Source organism: Amblyomma maculatum, chromosome 5 (genome assembly GCF_055883805.1).
Source record: "Amblyomma maculatum isolate TAMU_Amacu chromosome 5, ASM5588380v1, whole genome shotgun sequence".
NCBI classification, from domain to species: domain Eukaryota; kingdom Metazoa; phylum Arthropoda; class Arachnida; order Ixodida; family Ixodidae; genus Amblyomma; species Amblyomma maculatum.
In genome coordinates this window covers 155,550,018-155,571,145 of record NC_139348.1, presented here as the reverse complement: position 1 = coordinate 155,571,145, position 21,128 = coordinate 155,550,018, and the positions used below count along the sequence as shown (strand labels likewise).

Here is a 21,128-nt window from a genome sequence, read left to right as displayed (position 1 = left end):
ATGAAAGGAAAATAACCAGAAGAATAAGATTGGGATGGAGCACATTTGGAAAGTGCTCCCAGGTTATGACTAGCCGTTTACCGGTATCACTCAATAGTAAAGTATATATCAGTTGCATCTTACTTGTACTCACCTATGGGGCTGAAACGTGGTGGCTAACAAAAAGGATTCTACTGAGAACAACGCTGAAAGCTATGGAATAGAAAATGGTAGGTGCAACGTTAAAAAATAGAAAGCATGCGGACTGCGTCAGAGATATAACTCGAGTTATTGACATTCCAGTGGAAATTAAGAAGAAATGGGTGTGGGCAGGGAATGTAGTGCGAAGAGAGGATAATTGATGGTCGAAAAGGGTTACAAATTGGATTCCAAGGGAAGGAAAGCGTAGCAAGAGGAGGAAGAAAGTCAGGTGGGCAGATAAAGTTAAGAAGTTTGCAGGGGTCAAGTGTATGCAGGTACCACAGGACTGGGTGAGAAGGGAAATGGGAGGGGCCTTCACCCTACAGTGGGTATAGTCCAGCTGATGATGATGATACATGTACAAGAAAGAAAAGCTGACAAACATCAGTATGACGCATAACACGAGAACTCAGTGATTTTTTTAGTGCGTAGCACTACTAGCTGCAATCACGGATTTCGCCGATGTCTGTCCGAAGCCGCTTACTGTCGGCTCTGAAGAATTCCCATTCCAAGGGGGAGTTAAGTTTGCGGGCTTCTACCAGAAACGAAGTGTTCACCACGGGTCCGCTGTCGCGGGGGAGATTCCGAAGAGGCGCCTAAGGTCAAGTGGCAGCTTGACGCGAGTTATAATTATTTATAACGGTCGCGCAGGCGGCCGCTCTTCGGAAGTGGTATAGAAACACATGGAAACGAGTGACGCTGTCAGTTCGGTCCGTTCCGATTCTCGGAAAAGTTGCGCTTCGACCGTGCTGCGAAGGAGGCAAACCAGAGCAGTAAAAAGCACAGCATAAGTGCAGTGGTTGTGGGTTCGGTGCTAACTGCTCTGTCTTTCGGTTTGAGGGGAAAGGGCGCGGAGGCCATAAATTGCGGCGAAACACGGGCTAGGGAGAATGCGTGGCAGAGGGAGCTGCTGTCACGGGAAGACGCCTGGACATACGTCCCTTTGAAACTGCCGCCCGCGCACAACCGACCAAGGGCAACAATCAGAATGTTTAAGCCCTAGGTTTGGGTGTTGTGTGTTTTGGAAGCGCGACCGTCGGCGCTGTTTGTCTTTGTGACTGCTGGCCACTTCTTCCATGAGCTGAGGGAAGATATTGGAGAGTGTAAATCGCAAATGTGTGTGGTAATGTATGAAAGGTATAAGGGGATAAGTGGTGCTACGCGGCTACTTCGTATTTAATTAACTATTCAAATCAGCCATATTTCTTTTTAATAATGTTGCTTATTGCCTCAGAGCATAAAAAATATGTAAAAAGAAAATTGAAAGAGGCATTAATTGAAAGAAAAAAGATTGGCTGTTCTATTAAAGGTCAAGAGGGAACGATGATAAGGCCCCTGTGTCCAAGCAATGTGAGAAGAAGGGTTGTTCGGCAAAAATCCCATCGCTGTCAGGTGCCAAATTCTCGTCGGCTTCGGTGCCGGGTAAACCCATAACAAGCGGTGAATATCTGCCTCATTTTTTTAGTTGCAGACAAGACATCCTGGACGTGGATATAAATATCGGTATTAAGGCCATGTTCATGTTACAGCAGGTGTGAGCACAACCACAACCCGGATCCTCCGTAGCGCAACCCCCTGGTCGATCTGTAATGTCCCTCTTTCTGCCTTACCTTCCCTCACTACCCTCTGCTTCCCACTGCACTGTAGCTGTGAATCCCCCCTTTAGTGCTGCGCAACACTGCTATTTATTTCTTTCACCCCTTCTCTACAGATGTCCATGCCCATGCCTTAGACCTGGGGTTCCTCCTATTAACAGTTATCACCCCAAAAATGCATAGCTGCTCGCACTACAAAAGATAACAACACTCATAGTGCAGTGGCGCCAATCGCCAAGCAGAAGCAGCCACACAAAGGCCTCATGTTTCGAAGTGGCTTTTCAGGTATCGCAACAAAAGCAAAGGTTGGTAACTGACAAAGGATATGGTGACTGACAGAGGAGGGGGCTCTAAAGATATGCAGAGGTTGCATGACATACAGTCGTGGCTCTTTAATATGAACACTTTGGTTTCGCACAAAACTGCCCATAAAGCGAGTCGTCCGTAATAATGAATCGGATTTTTTTTTCTGGAAACAGTAAGGATAGGGTCTGCTTTAAAGCATAATGTAAGCCAACAAAGTTGGCATTAGGAGCTAAAAGAACATTATCTGGGTCACCGTTATACTTCAAATACGATGCAATTGAAAGTACTTTGATACAGTTGCATATTGTTCTTAATGGCGTTTCATTAATAAATCACTTGACTTCTACGTTTCATCTCCCATGAACCCCTGCTACGTCAGCATTCAGTTGGCTGAAAGTTGCTGAATCTAACTTTCTACAAGGCGAAAGCGGCTGTCAGAGTTTTGTTCAAGTGAATTCATGCAATACAAAAAATAGTAACGTGCATCGACAGCGCAACTTCGCAGTGTAAAATGTGAAACCACAAGCAAAATGGGCAATCAATCAGTCACTGGCACTATGTTAAATGTGGTGCCTGTCAGCAAAATCTAGAAGAGAAATTATCTTTGAAGTAGTGTAACGATATTGTTTTTATGACTTTCCATATTAACGCAACAAAAATACATGGACCCTAATGGTATCTGTGCATTTTCTCCTTGTCCATTGCCTGGACAGCGAGTTTCCATATTAACGAGACGTAAATGCATGGTAAAAAGTTTGGTCCCAGAAAAACTGTCCATAATTCGAGTCGTCCATATTAACGGAGGTCGTATTAACGAGGCACGACTGTATACGTACGCAATTGCACTGAACAAAAGACAACACCACAAACAACAAGCCATATGCAGTCAAGGCAATTTGCAAGTACAAAGTGAGGACAGAACCAAGGAATGCAACAACGAGGAGATCAGATGCGAAGTGCACAATAACCAGCAATGCAAAGAGTAAGGGTGAAGGCTAACAGATTTCAAAGAAGTCAAGAGCAATAGCGGTTACATCTCTACTACGTAGAACATACGCAAACGAAGCCTTTAGTGTCGCCAATCACACACAATTCAAGTGCCAATGCTCTGCATCGAAATTCTCTGACAGAAAGTTTGCAATGCATTAAAAACTTCAAGATATTGCTAGCACTGCCATGGTGATGACGTCGGTTAGGTCCCACGTCATCACTACAGTGGCGTGTTCGCCAACTGGAAAGAAATGACCAAGGGGCACAATGACTAGCTAAGGTAGCATGCTATGAGCATAGACAAACACACGCATGCATGCACGCGCACGCACGTGCACATAATCCCCCAACTCACCCACATACACGCACACACACCATTGCTAAAGTTTACACAGAATGCTTGTGTACAAAAGAAAAAGAGAAGTCAGTGTCCTTGAAGAGAAAACCATCTGGCTGACCAACTGGCCCTGGGGCGACTGGCCAAAGACTTACTAAGCGCTTAATTAGTCGCCAAATAAAGTCTCTCTCTCTCTCTCAAATACAGTAAGTTATCTTAGCAGAATCTGGACCAGGCTTAGCTATTTATAACTATATTAGTTGCGAGTCAAGAATGCAGTACCAGATACCCCTCAACAGAGGCCCTCCAGCCACTAGCTTTAGTTCTTAACACTGGTTCCTCTACAAAATGAGGGACACCACCATGTCTCCCTAGGCAGGACAATTTCTTCCTTTCTTTTCTTATGGTCACTGAACACTGGTCAACAATACACTACACTTTGTCACCTACTAGCATGAGAGGAAAAATTTATTTGTGCCCCATTTGCCAGAAGGATTCCTGTCTGTTGGCACCATGCCATTGGTCTCGGAGGGCTTCCTTTCAGGAAATTCACCACAGCATTCTTGACTTGTAACTAATTATAAATACGATAGACCAAGGCAACCCAAGAAATTCAACTAGCATATTTTCTCTTGTTGTGCAAATATTGACATCCATTACCTAAACACTTGTTCATGATTTTGTTTCTGCTGTAATTTACAAGGCCTGCACATCAGCGCTTCTTTTTTTTCTTTAGCCACTGCTGCTTTTGTCCTGTTGCTGTTGTGGAACATGCTGACATAAAGTGTCCCGAATAGAGTGATTACAACTGCATCAAAGCAGTTAGTGCCGCATTCTACCTAGCTGCCTACCAGAGGAATTCAATTGAAACACTAACTAGCAGTCCCACAAGTCATTTGTATCGAATAATTCTGGCGCGACTGACTCCAAGTAAATAAACGAACCGAACCTAACATAGGTGAGAGGCATTACACTTTCGGCCTGCACGCTGCATACCTATCAGGTTAGCCAGCGGAAACGGGCAACTGCAAAACATAAATGAACAAATGAATAAAAGACTAGGACAGACAACATCACGTCTGGCTATACCATATGGCTGAAAGCAGCACTCACTCTGACGAGTCGCTTCACTATGTTACTTAGCAGTAGCCCATCAGTTATGAAATAATGAGACAAGCTGCCACTGAGGTTCAGAAAAATAAAAACTGCTATGCCAACAGACTTCGCGTATATACTGTGACAATCTTTTTTCTTCCACTTTTGCTTCTTGAAACAGGATGGAGAACAGACAATTAAATACACAAAACTGGAACAATGACAACACGTACATACATACGACAATAATCAGACTTTGTGCCACCAGTTTAATCATTTAGTTTACAACAAATCATTCAGCTGCTATTTTCTTCCATAATCCACGTTGCTCTGTTTCCGTTCATCAATGTCACTTCTACCAGTTTAATTGCCACAGTTTAGAGTGCTGTGCTTAATACGATCTAGTATCAACTTTCCTGTTAGCCTTCATGTTTTCGCAGGATATGATCATCCCCAATGTATGCAGGGACATAGCAAGTGCGCTGTAACTGATGACCTCAGTGTGTCTACCGAGTGCATTCCAATTCTCCTAATGACTTTAATCCTCATGGTGCAGATCTATCATCCCTACTCAGTCAGGACAGGTATTCAGTTCAGTTCAGTCGTGTCCGACTCTTCGTAACCCTATGGACCATATCACGCCATGCTTTCCAGTCTCTCACTATCTTCCTAACATCACATAACTTCATCAGCAGCGCCTCGAGGATGCCATCTAACCATCGCATTCGCTGCCTACCCTTTCTCCGGTGACCCTCAACATTTCCCAACATCAAATGTTTCTCCAGCGACTCCTCTCTTCTCATCAGATGACCAAAGTAGCTGAGCTTTAACTTTAGAATTTGACCCTCCAATGAGCAGTCAGGGTTTATGGTCGACAATATCGACTGATTTGATCTTCTGGCAGTCCAAGGAACTCTCAAGAGTTCCAATTCAAACACGTCAATTCTTCGGCGGTCAGCCTTCTTCACAGTCCTACTCTCGCATCCATACATCACAACTGGAAAGACCATAGCACGAGTTATACGGATCTTGGTTGGCAGACTAATGTCTCTGCTCTTTACTAGGCGGTTAAGGCTAGCCATGGCTCTCTTTCCCAGAAGCAGGCGTCTCTTAATTTCATGGCTGCAGTCTCCTTCCGGGGTAATCTTGGAGCCCAAGAAAAAAAAATCTGTCAGCTTCCACTTCTTGTCCCTTGATGCTCCAGGACTTGATAGGGCAAGACGCCATGATCTTTGTCTTTTTAATGTTCAGTTTAAGCCCAATTTAAGGACAGGTGTATTCTCTTACAATTGGAAATATCTTACCGAAAACTGTCACTGTGTTCTGAGACTATACAGTCAGCGTCACCCTTGTGTAGAGCGCTCGATCGCCGCACTTCCCTGCATAAAATCGATACCTCGTTGCAGTTTCTACTTTTTACAAGCAATACTTGTACGGAAGTAGATCCACACAGACCTGTGAAGAAGACGAGCATGAGCACTTTGTCCGCAAATCGTGGGCTGAATTTTAATTTCAATTTTTATTGCGGGACGAACACTGCCCGAGCGCTCTACACAAGGGTGACGTCGACTGTACATGACTTTTTAACATGAAGGCGTTAAGGAGCTTGCTGCACCAAGAACCCGGCATGGTTGGTGATAACATCCGTGAGAAAAATGTTGACGGACAGATGCACTACACAGTGGCCACAAAGGCTCGGTGGTAAGAGCATATAATTAGAGGGGAACCTAATGAATGCGTTGCGGTGTGCATGCCATAGTAGCATGTGTCTGAGTACTGCAGTGCATAGTATGTTGTGTATTGCAATTCATGTATGAATACCATAGAGAAGGTGCTATCTTGTTCCACTCTTAGAGGAGTATAGACACCAAATTTTGATTGTATTTTTCTTTTACTAATTATGTGCAAGACATTACTGTATATGAATCAGCAAGTTGCTTTCCCCTACGACTACTAAATAATTTGTAGTAGATTTTTTTCCCTCGCCAGTTTGTTTCCAAAGTCAAGCAATGGTTGTGACATCAAAGTCAAGTGCAGGTCATTGATGCATTAAAAAGCAGCGACCTTCGATTTCAATGATTCTTGGTTTTGAGACTTAACCTAGACTTTACTTTCAACGCGACAAGGCACCGCTTGGCTGTTGAAATCGAAGGTGAGAAAGAAATTTAACTATAAATTATTTAGCGGTCGCAGACAAATATCACTTGGTTATCAATGTACAGTAATGTCTTATGCATCATTACAAAGAATAAAATATGAACCCAAAAATTGGGGGTCTATACACCTTTAAGGCAAAGCTTAAGTGACCTCCAAGTTTTTTTTTCTTTTTTCTCATACACATTTTTTCTAAGCGGTGCTGAAAAGGCTTGACGCAAAATATTTATGTGCATACAAAGTACAATAGAGAACAACTAATCATTCTACAATTTGGTGATGACTAAGGGAACTACGGTGATAATTTGCAGCATACCATCGAAGACTAGCTACACAGCAAAATGATAAGCTCAAGTTAACGAGCAGTTATAATTTTAACGAGTAAAAAAATAAATAACGAAATGCAACAATCGCAACGTCGGCGGCAACCGTGGCGAAGGCGCGCGACGGCGCCCGCACTTCCGAAATCAATCATTGCAACGGCACGGCGAAGCACGAAGGTATGATGCCAAGGCACATTAAACCAAAGCGACGACTGCCTCGAGCGCTGAAAGCGACACGCCGGCAAAAATTACGCGTCAATAATTGATTCGTTGAAAAGCACAAAATAAACGCAGGCGCCGTTTCCCGCTTGCATTTTGCGGAGCTGGCACATCGATTTGTAAGTAGCACATTACTCTAGAAAACACTAGACGACAGCCGATCTGACACTCGACAATCAGCGCAAATGCGAATCACAACTGCTCATTATTTCTTTCATACAAAGAAAAGGTGCGCAGTACCGTAATTATAACTGTTACTGCAAGAAACGAAAACGACCGCAAGCTGTCTTCGCTGCTGAGCACATATGTATTGAGACGAAGCTACTCTTAATGAGATCACCAACTAGAAAAACATTTATTACTCTGGGTAACAAAAAAAAAAAAAAATATCAATGAAAAACATTTAAATAAATAAATAGAAATACTTACCAGTTACGCATGCGACAAAAGTATTCGGGAGACTATGAGACGAGCTGAAATTGCCACTTATGACGCGCACAGCCAGGAAACGGGCTCGAGTTACCCCACAGGAGTGCAAAAGTCCCTCTTTCGGTGGACTGCCCGAAAAACTCAAGATAAAAGAAAAAAAGATCCGCAGCTAGGTCACCCAACAGGTACTTCAACCGCGATGGATATCCTAATGGTGAAGTGCGAAGCCATATCTCCGCCCCAGACACGAAGCATTCGAAGCGAGCAAGGCCCTGTTAAGCAGCCCGTCAGGAACATTATCCAGCCCTTTCGGCAACATTTTCCAAGATAAAAAACCGACACCATCGAAACTCGCTTGTCGCAAAGATAAAATACCGACACCATCGAGACTCGCTTGTCGCACCTGACCTAGATTCATAGCGCCACCCGGTCCAGTGACTGATCGACTCGGCGCCGACGGTCGGCCATACAAACACCACACAGCCACACCGTGCTCTAAACTCGCAGAAACCGGAAACGCGGAACCAAGCATGCAAGAGCAACGATCGTGAGGGCTGCTCCTAAATTTAACCACCGCCACCTTCGCCCACAGGAACACGACTTTGACGAACCACAAGCACCCTCCATCGCAAGGTTTATGCAAACAACCACAGCCAGATGAAAAATAAACACCGAGCTCTATTTTAGTTTTCGTACGCACCAACATCACGGCTGTTCTGCAAAGCAGACCCTTGCAAAACAAGCGCGAAGAAACCTTCCCTAGGCCTAAAGGATAGTCTAGCTCTCCTAAGCGCACCTTGCTCGCACCTTTACGGATTAAACTGAGGATGCTGCGTCGACCAAGCGCCGAAGAGCAGGGCAAAAAAAGCGTGCAAACACGAGAGGGTTAGAATCATAATGTGGCCGCAGTAGCTATCGTAGTTAGGTCGAAAGAATCCCGATTGCTTTTGCAAAGGTTTCGCTATGCAGGGCTACAAAATATGCGCCGATCCGAACGCTTCACGCTCAAATCAAATGCAGAGAGCCGAAAGGCCCTCCAAAAACAGCCGTAGGTCGTTTACGAGCTCCCTCCACCAGAAAGCGTCAGGTGTTTCCGCGCAAAAATGCTTCAAAGGCGATCGCAGCCAGATATCTCGGTCTTCAAACGAAGCGAAGCGCGCCAAGTGTTTTCTAAACACCAAAATTTACCAAGATCGCAAGCAAGACGCATTCCTAGAAGTCCCTCCGCAAAGCGACAGGGAGTCCGCGCGTCCAAAGAAAGAGAGAGAAAAAAAAAAAAAAAAAACGACTGGAGCCAAAATATAGCAGATAAAAGCAAGCGTTATAGAGCGGAATACATAATCAACATGCGCCTATCGGCCGCTCGTAGCTCAGCCCCTGGCGCGACGGCTTCACCCGCGATCAGCCACGCCTCTAAACAGATCGCACCGTGGAACGAGCAAGCCCGTTTTACCGCAGCAACGTATACCGTCGACGATTAGCTCGAGAGGCGGGGGGAGGGGGGAAGACTCGCGAATTTTGCGAGTAAAAAAAATAAAAACGGGGCTACTTACCACGTTAGGCTTACGTTCCACGGGCCAGCTTTGCCGCGCGGCATCTCTTCGTGAAACTCGCTGATTCCTTTTTTCTTACTGCGTATCTTTTTTCGGGTTTCGGGAGCCAGTGTTTTCCAAAATGTCACCGATCCACACACACAAACACACGCACGCACACACAGGAACGCACGGACAGAGCCGACCCAGGAAGCGCACTTCGGTGGTCAGTTCCCTATCCGCACCGTTCGCCCAGCATCGTGGCACTCAGCGAAGACAGACTGCGTCGATCTTCATTGATGCTCGGCGTACCCACACGGCCCGTTTTGTCGCTTGTTCGACGCTACACGGGGCTCCCGAAATTCGTCCCTAAGCCACACGGCAGCCATGTTGTTACGTTCGGATTGAACTATGGGCGCCGTCTACACGGGTGACGCGCACACTACGCGGAAACGGGAAATGACAGGGAGACCGCTAAACCTACGTGCCGACGTCAATTCTGAGTAAAGGAAATGCAGCGCTGTGCCGGCGACGTCTTTGCCATACTCCATACTTTATAAACGATCTTTGCAGCAGAAACAAACCGCTGATGAGGAGCAACGAACGTAGTACTGCCGGTCAAATTTACATATCATGCCAAAATGGTACGCGAGTCTCCAAGGGCTTATTTTGCCAATCTTACGTCAAATATTCATCTAAAACCTGGTCCCTTAAATACCAGAGACTAATAATTGTAAGTAAAGCGGCCTACCAGAAATGCAGACACATAAAAATTGGCAACAGACATTTTGGATGAAAGAGGATGTACCAGTAGTGCCAGTAGCACACCGCTCCAAACTTCACTTCATGATTCAGGTGCGTATAGTTTGGCTTGAGACGGTAGAGTCTGCACAGTGGATGTCTCGATTTCATATATAACACAAAAAAAAGCTTTCTTATATACCTATATTCAAGTCTGCATATGATTTACTGAAATGTACATTTCTTTCCGCATATAAGCTGCTAAATAACAATTAAATGATACATATAAATTGAGCGACTGATTGCCCGCGAAAGTGACGCAAGAGGTGACATACCAATAGTCCGCAAACATCCAACAAACGTCTCGTTATGGTCCGAACGTCCGTGGGCCGCTTTGGATGCTCGATAATGATCAAGAGACGTCTGCATGTCCTTTCTCGGCTATTAACAAGGTTCGGCCAGCGGATGTCTAACGAACATTTCCTTCTGGGCGGCCGCTATTAGCAAACTGTGGTTATAGTGCCTAGAATATTCTGGCATTCTAGGCACTATACTGTCGTGAATGCATGATTCGATTCGCTCTTTGGATGTATGAATTGCCCACGTATGAACAGCTCTTCACATATATAATTGACTTTTAGTTTTCGTTGATAATTTCTGTGTGCACATGCACAAGTTATAGTTTCTCATTTCTTACGTTTGTGAATGTAAATTTTAATTATTTCATAAATTAAGTTTTATTTCACTCATATAATTCTCGATCGCTCGATTGTTAATTTGTGCCGCCGTCGTTGGATCATAACGAACGTTACACTTTCAGTCGTTTTAAAGCATTTGAGAAGGGTTGCGTGTCAAATATCTGAAACAAAAAGTTTATTTTTTTTTTTGTGGTGTTGCCACCAGAAACATTTCTTCTGGTGGTAACATTTTTCCCCCCTCATATAAAATTCATGCAGCAATAGGTAAGTTGCATCCTCAGGACGTCGAAATGTCCGACGTTGGCGTACATCAAACGTCCACTCAGTCGTCGCCTTTTTTTTTTTTTTTTTTGCATGGGATATTACTACGGCTGTCCTCTAACTAGGCGTCCGTCAGACATTTGGTAGCGGACGTCCGTCGTACATATTATTTCGACGCCTTATATATGAGATCGAGGTAGTGAACAGCACAACATATACTCTTTTACCATGTGCATAACTCTGGCTAACGCTACGAGGGAAGGGCAGCAAGCATTAAATCAAATGTGCAAACTTACTATGCCGACTAATGACTGCCCTCAAATTATCGCCATTATCGCTCGTGAAAAAGCGGGTCGCTAATAGTAAACTGCTGAAACCGAAACTGAAACCGTTTACTTCGCGTTTTATTTATACTAATTAAATGTATGTCACTGTTTGCTATAACAATTTTTGTTTACTTTAAAACGATTCAAATTTTATTGTTGCCTTGAACATTGCGGACGTGTGTTCTCCAGAGTGCTTCGAACACGCGTAAATCGGAGCGCAGAGCCATGCAGAGCACGCGTTGCCCGTTGCCATCAACATCAGTGTGAATCGTAAATTTTTTTGTGGCCGGCGAAAAAATGGCTGCTCCTCCGTCGCTCGACGACAAGTCTCTGTGGCAGGATGACGATTCTTTGGGCGAGGAAGTGCTGCGGATGTCACAGGACGAAATCATCAGTCGTACGAGGCTTCTCGACAACGAGATAAAAATCATGAAGAGCGAGGTGATGCGCATCTCGCATGAACTGCAGGCTCAGAAGGAGAAGATCAAAGAGAACAACGAGAAGATCAAAGTCAACAAGACGCTGCCGTATTTGGTGTCGAACGTCATCGAACTGCTCGACGTGGACCCACAGGAGTTGGGCGAAGAGGACGGCGCCAATGTGGACCTCGACTCGCTGCGTAAAGGCAAGTGCGCCGTCATCAAAACATCGACGCGCCAGACCTACTTTTTGCCAGTCATCGGTCTCGTGGACGCCGAAAAACTGCGCCCCGGCGACCTGGTTGGTGTCAACAAGGACTCGTATCTCATTCTGGAGACATTGCCGCAGGAGTATGACTCGCGCGTTAAGGCCATGGAGGTAGACGAGCGACCCACAGAGCAGTACAGCGACATTGGAGGTCTGGACAAGCAGATTCAAGAGCTGGTTGAGGCCGTCGTGCTCCCCATGACGCACAAGGAGAAGTTCGTGAACCTTGGCATCAGCCCTCCGAAGGGAGTGCTTCTCTACGGACCTCCTGGCACAGGAAAGACTCTCATGGCCCGAGCCTGCGCCGCGCAGACTAAGTCCACCTTCCTCAAACTCGCGGGACCTCAACTCGTCCAGATGTTCATCGGCGACGGCGCCAAACTGGTTAGAGACGCATTTGCACTAGCCAAGGAGAAGGCACCAGCCATCATATTCATCGACGAACTGGACGCCATTGGAACAAAGCGTTTCGACTCCGAGAAGGCCGGAGACCGAGAAGTACAGCGAACCATGCTGGAACTGCTAAACCAACTGGACGGATTCAGTTCAAGCGCCGACATCAAAGTAATCGCGGCCACCAACAGAGTCGACATCCTCGACCCTGCACTGCTCAGGTCGGGGCGACTGGACAGGAAGATTGAGTTCCCACACCCCAACGAAGAGGCGCGGGCCCGCATCATGCAGATCCACTCGCGCAAGATGAACTACGACAAGGACGTCAACTTCGAAGAGCTGGCTCGTTGCACGGACGACTTCAACGGGGCGCAGTGCAAAGCGGTCTGCGTTGAAGCCGGCATGATAGCTCTGAGGCGCGGAGGCGAGAAAGTGACGCATGAGGATTACATGGACGCAATCATGGAAGTGCAGGCCAAGAAGAAGGCCAACCTCAACTACTACGCCTGATGGGAGGGGATATATATATTTTTTTGTTCAATAAAGTACTTTCGTTCACACAGTGACCCGAGCTGTTCCTATCCCTTTTCAATACCAAACGAAGGGTGCAAAATGTCTCTTTAAACCCCACGGCTGATTGCAGGATGTTCGACCTGCGTGCAGACTCGTAAAATAAAAAATTAAAAAAAAAAAAGTCCGTTTGGGGACTTGCAGGCTGTGATACAGCCACTTTTGTTTGGTTTACGCACCATTATTTTCATGGTTTCTGCCGTAAAGTCACGCATGCCTGCGTCACCCACAATGGACGCAGAAAAAAGTATTCACGACCAAGCTTTTATCTTTTCGTTGTAAAGTGGGCTGCCCCGCGTTGCTCTCAGGGAGACGTCAAAATATTGACTCGAGCTATTCACACGTCAGTTTTGTTCCCGCGATTTCTGAAGGCTTGCTGCTACATTTTCATACGGTGACAGAACCACGCCTGAACTGCCTGAACTCTGTATAACGTGTAATATTTCCGCTATTTCCGAATGTTTGTCCGAAAGCATCGATGATGAGTTCTTCCGACGCCTTCAAAATTCTCGTCGCCACCGATCTGCACCTCGGTTTTGAGGCGAAGGACGCAGAGAGAAGTAAGCACGCCTTTCTCTGGCTCGCTTGTGCAGATAACCCACTGCGACAATAAACATTCGTGGAAGTCAGCTTGAGACACTACTATGCCGATACAGAATTATGATCGTAAATTTATGACCTCATCGGGTGTTGCCGTTAAGTATTGTGAGAAGGGCGCGGCAAATTCCTAGATTGCATGGAGCAGATTGATCGTAACTTTCATGTTGTGTAGCACTTTAATGTACTCGCGTTCCTTTTTTACCCAAAGTGGTAGAAGGATGTCGCACGTTAGGCGAGAAAAAAAAAAATCGGCATCGTACGACATTGTTACGTCGTTTGGAGGCGGCTCAGCCATTGCAGCGTGCTTTCACTTTTCTCCAACAGAACACGACTCCCTCAGGACGTTTGAGGAGATACTTCAAATTGCAACTCAAGAAAATGTTGACTTCATACTACTTGGCGGCGACATGTTTCACGAAAACAAGCCTCCACGTTGGGTCGAGCACGAAACTTTGCGGTATGTGATTGTTATATGCTTTCCTTGTGCGCCGCTCTGTGCGTTGTGTTGCCGCTGCTGTAAATAACATGTTCCTAATGTTGAACATAGCGTCTTTCACGCTGTTTGTAAATTCTGATCGGGAATAGCTTATTCTCATGCTTCACTGCTTCACAAGCTTCGCTGTGCGTTTCTCAGCATAAGCGCTTCTCATCAATCAGTAGCTGTGGGGAGATGGTGGCAGTGACTAGCTTCGCCCTTTGTAATATATCGACGTAGCCTCAATGATCCAAATTGCATAGCCAAAGGATTATAATTTCAGTAAGTTACAGGAAATAACAACAAAAAAGCAAAAGCATTCTTTTGCATTTCAATCGGGGCACATCCACCCAAAAGTTGATTGCAGTGCCGCTTGCAGCCGCGGTACGTACTCTCAACTGCCTCTTGTAGCATCCACTGTGTTGGCTGTGCCCACTGTTACCCCACCCTCCAGCCACTCAGCTGGAGACAGTAGCAGCTGCCAATCTTTTCAGTGTTGTTCAAGCCAAAGATTAGTGGGTGAATTAAAATCCCAAAGGATTCCATAGATTAACATCAACCCCCTGGAGTTCTTTAACCCGCACTGGCACCACTCAATTCATGGACATCTTGCACTTTGCCTCCATTGAAATGCGAGTTCGAACCCAGGTCATTTTGCTCGGTAGTCGAATGCCCTAGCCACTGAGCCATCACAATGGGCCATAGATTACTCATTTATAACTGTGATGGTGTAGTGTTTGTCACAGTGCCACTGTGATATTCTGGAAGAGCGTTCGTGCGTAAATAAAGCTTGCAAGAGATTATGTTGTCTTGTACCTGCAGAGCTGTTGGAAGGCTTTGTATCGCTTTTGCAGCTTGGAGTGAAATTGGCAGTTTAAGTGGGGATGCGGGTCTAAAAAAAAAAAGGTGTTTTAAATTTCTTTTGTTTTGGATTGTGCCTAAAGAAACCTCTCATCATGTTTGGTTTTCATCTGCACAGTAGAAAAATTTGTTATTTTTTTTTTTGCAAGATGGGTTGCACTCACCACTAGAAGCGCATATGAATGCTGATTTCAGGACGCAGTCACATAGCGAGCAAGAAACTGAACGAGGAGTGAAATCCTGATTTAGAATGTTTGTTTTTCGCACTCTCTAGCTAAAAAGAACCTGTCTTGAGAGTGCAGCAGACAACTAAAGAGAAAAACAGAAATAAACGGCAAATTTGGGGCTGCAGGGACAGCGGATTGGCTGGTAAGCAGAAATAGAAGCTTGGATTGACGAAAAATACAAGACATAATTTTTGAACATAGTTTTCGTACCACTGGGAGCCTGGCTGACCAAAGGGCTCTACAAGTTGGAGCTTGGATTGACTAAAACGCTGCTCATAACTTTCAAATGCTGTTTTTGCACCACTGGTAGACTGGCTGACCTAAGTGCTTGGCTGGCTGTAGATAGAATATGGAGCCTAGACGAAGATGCAAGCCCAGCAAGCAACCAAGGAAAGCATTTCACGAGCGTCGACAAGGGCGTTGGACAGCTGTAAAGCTGAAACAGACGAGGCAACTCGAAGGAGCTGTCACAGAGCAGTGTAATGCTAAAAAGAACTGCCCAACGTATGCACCAGATCACTTTGATTTATTAACTAAGGCCCTAAATTTGAATAGCTTGTTCTGAAATCTTTGAACTCATTTCTCAGTTGGCACTTTTTGCAAGGGCACAACTGTTAGGAAAGCTACCATTTCCAAACTCTTTTGCCAAAGGCTGCTTTCAACATCGTTTCTGGACTAAAATTTTGTTGGGGACAAGATGGTGCTTTTTGGATTCATAATTATTCTTTCAAGGAAAAAAAAAAGTATCAAATATGTGACATATAATGTCAACAGAAAAAGTGAAGTTCGCTTTTAAAGTGCTTAGAATTTTATAAAAATTTCATAAAGAACCAGCACTTGAACTTATCCTGCACAATGAACTACCTAGAAGTTATCTAACCACAAACGGTTATAGCACTTCCTCATGATTTTTGAAAAGATAGCTTTCCTAAGCTCACACACAGCTAAGGTGATGAAACTTAGAATATATTCTAATAAGAGGAAGATAAGCCGTCCCTGAAAATTTTATCGATTTTCGTGCAACAGTTCAGAAGTTGACACTTTAGCCCTGCAGTCCCCTTCAAGACAATTCATACAGTGCTCTCTGTTATATAGGCCTTAGCACGAAAGCTCATTTTAGCAAGCCTCAGTTCAGTCAAGAAGAAACTGCTGTGTGTTTTGTGTGTGTGGTTCACCCTGGCTTGTTGGTGGTCAAGGGAAAAGTGTGTGTACGGAGCTGTGGTTAGATGGAAGCTGTTGTCCAAATGATCCTTTATGCAGGACACAGGTTTAGAAAGGAGTACATACAAAGGCTGCACACATACTGCCTGTCTAATGCCTTCATCAGAATGTTTTGTGGACTTCGAGCAGATCACTACCCCTTCTGTTGAGGATACAAGGCCAACTTGAACAAAATTTCTCGCTTTATGAAAGGAGGGTTGTCTGAGAGAGAGCACTGAAAACATAATATGGAATTCATAGCTGGAGCGAGCGTTTTGGTAGGCAGTATGAGTGGCAGTTTCGTACACGTTGCAGAAAGAAAATAACTAATTACAATTACTTCATCTGAAATGTAATTGATTTCGTTAGGTACAACCAATGAAAAGTAAGTGGACAATTACAGAGTAGTATGATTGGTATTGCACTATTTTTCATCTGTGTTTTATTAGCATTTTATTAGCACAAATATACACAGCCGTGAAGGAGCTAGTGCACTTGTTTATAGTGCATACATAGGTAAATTCACCTGCGGTTGCTTTTTGAAGTTTGAATGCAAGAGTGCATTCATGTTGAAAAACATTGTCGGTGTCGGTGCCACCAACTGTTTGATGCCTGACAGCCATGAAAAATCACAAGCGCTGCTCTGGCAGGTGGTAGTTGGCAGGTTGTGACAAACACCTAGGCCCTTGCATCCTCCATTTGAAGCCTTGCAGCCTTGAAAAATTACGAGCGTGGCTTTGGGAGGTGGTAGTTGCAGGTCACATGGTCGGGCACTGATATGCTGTAGGTGCAATGGTGCGCTGGTGCTCGTTTCTGTTTGGTGGGTTGTGGGATATCATGAGAGCAGATGGCATTGTTCGTTAGGAAGGAGCTGCCAACTCGAGAAGCTCGTTTTATATAGAAGGTGGGATGGGAATAATTGAACACACGAGACTCTTGCACCCCCACCTCCACTTTCAAGCCTCGCCACCTTGAAAAATCAGGATCATGCCTCTGGGAGGTGGCATGGGAGTGCCCACTTCTCTGACTACAAGACTATGACAATCCCATTGAGCTTGACCTTCATCCTCAAGAAAGTTCGATGGCTACAGGACATGGACATCCCATGTGGTGTAGGTTACTTAAATGGAAATTGCCACTAATTAATGCTCTTGCATATATGCTGCATGAACCTCTTGATTGTCTATGAATTTTTTTTTTCTTTTTTTCACACGTTTCCTTGTCATCAGTAGCAAAATGGAAGAGAATTTGATGTATGAGCTGCAGGGAAGCGCATTGCTTTAACACACGAAGACCCTGCACAATACTTCACTGTTATGTTAACGGTCACATTTTGCTGTTGATCATGCTGTGAGGAGAAAAAAAGATTTCAGGGGTGCACTTGATTCTGCTTAGTTGCAGTAATGCAAAAGCATTTCTATTACTATCATCACTATCACTACCACTACCACTATATTCTTTCCACCAGGGAGTGGCGCAGAAGGAACTTCAAGAAGACGTCAATGTTCACTGCAGAGCGCAAGTGCTTTGCAGTTGGAACTTGATGAAGATGATGATGCTTACTGCATAGCACTAGGTTGTGTTGCAGTTTTACACGAGTAGTGACTGGCTGTGGTGATAGTATAGCACTCTTGCGCCTGGGCCAAGGAAGCTGATCTGCCCGAATAGGGGTCCGATTCCTGGCGGTGATGCGATTTTTTTTCCTAAATGTCAGTGCAAATAACGTTTTCTAGTCAAACGAAGCATGAGGCAATAAATGCTTTTGCATTAAAAGTCCAAGCTCCATAAACATTGGTGTGCCGTTGCGGTGAAATGATAAGTGCAGGACATGGGGCTAATAAAAAGCAGGCTGCTCGGGTGTGCATATGTAGACATCCTCGTGCCCACGGCTTCCCAAACACTCGATCGTTAGGGCTCTACCATCAGAAACCTTTGTTCTACACCAATATTTGACACCAAGTTCAGGTTCTTAAGTTATATAATTGTCACAGCTTGGTTTTGGAAAAGGGTACAGCAGACTACTAGTGATAAACTAATGACAAGTGGTTACTGAATTCTATTTTTGTTGAGCTTGTGGTGACTGCTTATATCGACAGAAAGCCATTACTGCAGCAAGATACCATATGTTCAGCTTTGTGATAGCTGAATGGTGCTACTTACAGTACTCCTTACAGGCTCTGGTGGACATTAAATACAGTAACATACTTCTTAATGTCTATTGAGGCTACTTGGGCAAAATGTTTTAGTTTGATGCAGCTAAAAAAATACAGTTTTTGCCCCTCAAAGGATCTCCCTGTAGCCAAAGGCATCAGCAGATTCCTCCTAGCAGGACAGCACAGGGTGTGGCAGATGAAAGCAGGTTTACCTGTTGCATAAGGGTCAATTGGCACGATTGGCGAAATGGACTTTATTAAAGGACGTCTGCTGCTTTTTTTTTTTTAATTTGTATCTGACTGTAGTGAATGCTACTGTTATTTTCCTCTACAGGCTGCTACGCCAGTATTGCCTGGGTGACAAGCCTGTACAGTTCGAGATCCTGAGTGACCAGGCAGAAAACTTTGGCTTCTGTGCCTTCCCCAACGTCAACTATGAGGATGCCAACCTCAATGTTTCTCTTCCTGTGTTTACCATTCATGGCAACCATGATGACCCTACTGGCTCAGAGAACCTCAGCATCATTGATGTCCTGGCTACATCAGGTCTTGTCAACTATTTTGGAAAGGTAGTTGCCTTCTCTTCATTTTACTAGTTCATAGTGGTCAGGTCAGTGGGCACAGATTTCTCACAGGTAGTGCTGGCATATTCGCCAGGTGCCATTGTTACTGGTGTTGCAGTAAAAGGTAGCCTTCACTGAAGAAGAGTGCCGACATTAGGTCTATAATCAGCGAAAAATTCTGGTGTTGTGACTGTTGTCCTATCTTTTAGCATTGTTCCTTGATTTCTCACTGATCACTCTTTATTGGATGCTATTTTAATCATTTTTATTTTGCATGCAACTTTTTAAGGGACATGGAAATGAAAACAGTGAATGTGGGGATGTAAGAAAAGTTTAAATGTTGTTTTAGAGCTCTATGCATGCTTTTCTTCTTCCCTTTTTAGCTTCAGCTAATAAGTCTTTACTTTGAGGAATTTAGGAATAAAGCGAAGATACATTTTATTGAAGTAGCAGCATCATATGACATGTAAAATGAGAAAAGTATGTCCGCCCTTCTGAAACGGACACTATGGTGAAGGATGTAAACACGTCTGCTTCTTGGTCCTCAGGTGACGGACCTGACGAATGTGCGGATCTCACCCCTGCTGATGCGTAAGGGACACATGCTTCTGGCACTTTACGGCCTAGGCTGGATCAGAGACGAGCGGTTGCATCGACTGTTTCGCGAGGGCAAGGTAACAAGGTCGTGCTGAAATTTTCACTATTAGAACAAATGTGTGGTAGAAGTGGACAAATTTATTGTGCACCATGCTTTGCCCCCATATACTATACTGCATAACTGCAATACAATAACATTGTATGCAGAGTGTACAATGTGTGATAGCTCCTAAATGTAACATGTAATGTATGGTGCCTTCTAATAGAGATTCTGTGCAGGTATTGAATGAGTGAACAAGTGTGTGTGTGCAGATGTGTGCACGAGAGAGAGCGAATGAATGATGAAGTTATTTAAATAGCCCTCACACTGTGGGACCAAAAAAATATGGGAATTATAGTTGTTCTGAAGGATATGGAATGACTTGATGGGCACTACTAGCCCATCTTGCCCTCTTCCCCTGTTGTATCTCTGGTGGTATTTAACTGATGTCGAACTGTTTAGAAATTTGCAGTACAGGGAGGTCAAGGCTATCATGGGAGATGGCCTGTTGGAGGTCACAATGAACCTAGCTTACTTGTTGACGATGGTGACAGTGATTGTGATGAGGAGCTACTTCTTTAAACATGCGTGCACCACATTTTCATGAGTGAACAGAATGTCGCTACTAATAACTAAGCAACATCCGAACTTTTGCACCCAAGAGGAACAGGGAAGATCAGGAGTCCTCAAACTGTGTTCCGCAGAACCCTTAGTTTGTTTGGAGTGCCTTATGTCCTCCACAAGTACCTAGACTCATGCCTACCTTAAACACCAACATTTCTTCTCACCCAGATTATTTTGTGAATGACCATACTATGGAATTGCTGTGACCAGAATGTACTTACTTTACAGCCAGTCGTTATTATTTGAATTTCGGCATCTTTCTGAGGTGTCATGATTCTGCATGCTGGTTTTTGTATGCATATATAAGGCAGGAGGCTAGGGCATGTGGTGTTTCTGAGCACCTCTTGGGAGCCTTGGTGTCCTCCGTTGGTGAAAAGATAGAGGATTCTGTGCTGTAGACAGTGACCAGCTTGAGTTGTAATCAGAGCATGCGGGTTTCGCTGTTTAAAGGTGCGTATGCTGCGTCCCCGGGAGTGGACCGACAACTGGTTCAACCTCCTGGTGCTGCACCAGAACCGGGCCAAGCATGGCCTCACCGACTACATCCCCGAAGGGTTCCTGGATGAGTTCCTTGACCTTGTTGTCTGGGGACACGAGCACGAGTGCCTCATAGACTGCGAGTTCAATGGCAGGTGTGTAGTGCCGTGAATTTGCGTGGTTCATTGATCCCCGTGTGTTACTGAGTGGTATAAAAGGCAAGCATATTAGGAGAGAGGGGAGGGGCACAGAGTTAGGTGCGCTTGCGAGATTATTAAGTTTTCAGCACGAAATAACGATCTTTAAGATAGGTTGCTGGAGCTAGCTACCCCAGGATAGGGCTACTGTAGGAAGATAGGATGTGTACTCATACCACCTGTGGTCTTATGCTCCAAATGGGAATGCCATTGGTTGTAATCATAATCATAACTGGAGAATGAGTGCCTGAGGTATGTTCTAGTTACTGTTGTGACCT

At 44.8% G+C, this 21,128-nt stretch overlaps 3 protein-coding genes across 3 annotated transcripts in view; 2 read left to right on the top strand and 1 right to left on the bottom strand.

Moving 5' to 3' along the window:
• The window catches only part of rho-5 (rhomboid-5), a 37,868-nt gene extending 28,259 nt beyond the window's left edge, over positions 1-9,609 (bottom strand). The window contains exon 1 of the mRNA XM_084604778.1: positions 9,182-9,609. The gene's annotated coding sequence lies outside the window, so the exon portion shown is untranslated. The remainder of the gene's footprint in view (positions 1-9,181) is intronic.
• A 1,835-nt stretch (positions 9,610-11,444) lies between these two features.
• Rpt5 (26S proteasome regulatory subunit Rpt5) lies at positions 11,445-12,832 on the top strand. The gene has a single exon (XM_084604777.1). It carries the CDS (start codon positions 11,484-11,486, stop codon positions 12,774-12,776), a length of 1,293 nt encoding a protein of 430 aa, XP_084460903.1. The 5' UTR covers positions 11,445-11,483; the 3' UTR covers positions 12,777-12,832.
• Positions 12,833-13,150: 318 nt separating this feature from the next.
• The window catches only part of mre11 (double strand break repair nuclease mre11), a 29,231-nt gene continuing 21,253 nt past the window's right edge, over positions 13,151-21,128 (top strand). Inside the window, exons 1-5 of the mRNA XM_084604776.1 lie at positions 13,151-13,396; positions 13,761-13,893; positions 18,687-18,921; positions 19,464-19,589; positions 20,627-20,808. Coding sequence (XP_084460902.1) covers positions 13,315-13,396; positions 13,761-13,893; positions 18,687-18,921; positions 19,464-19,589; positions 20,627-20,808 — 758 coding nt within the window. The 5' untranslated portion in view covers positions 13,151-13,314. The remainder of the gene's footprint in view (positions 13,397-13,760; positions 13,894-18,686; positions 18,922-19,463; positions 19,590-20,626; positions 20,809-21,128) is intronic.

Bases quoted from the DNA above. Each gene is read 5' to 3' on its own strand.
- Rpt5 (XM_084604777.1), top strand. From the start codon at position 11,484: ATGGCTGCTCCTCCGTCGCTCGACGACAAGTCTCTGTGGCAGGATGAC.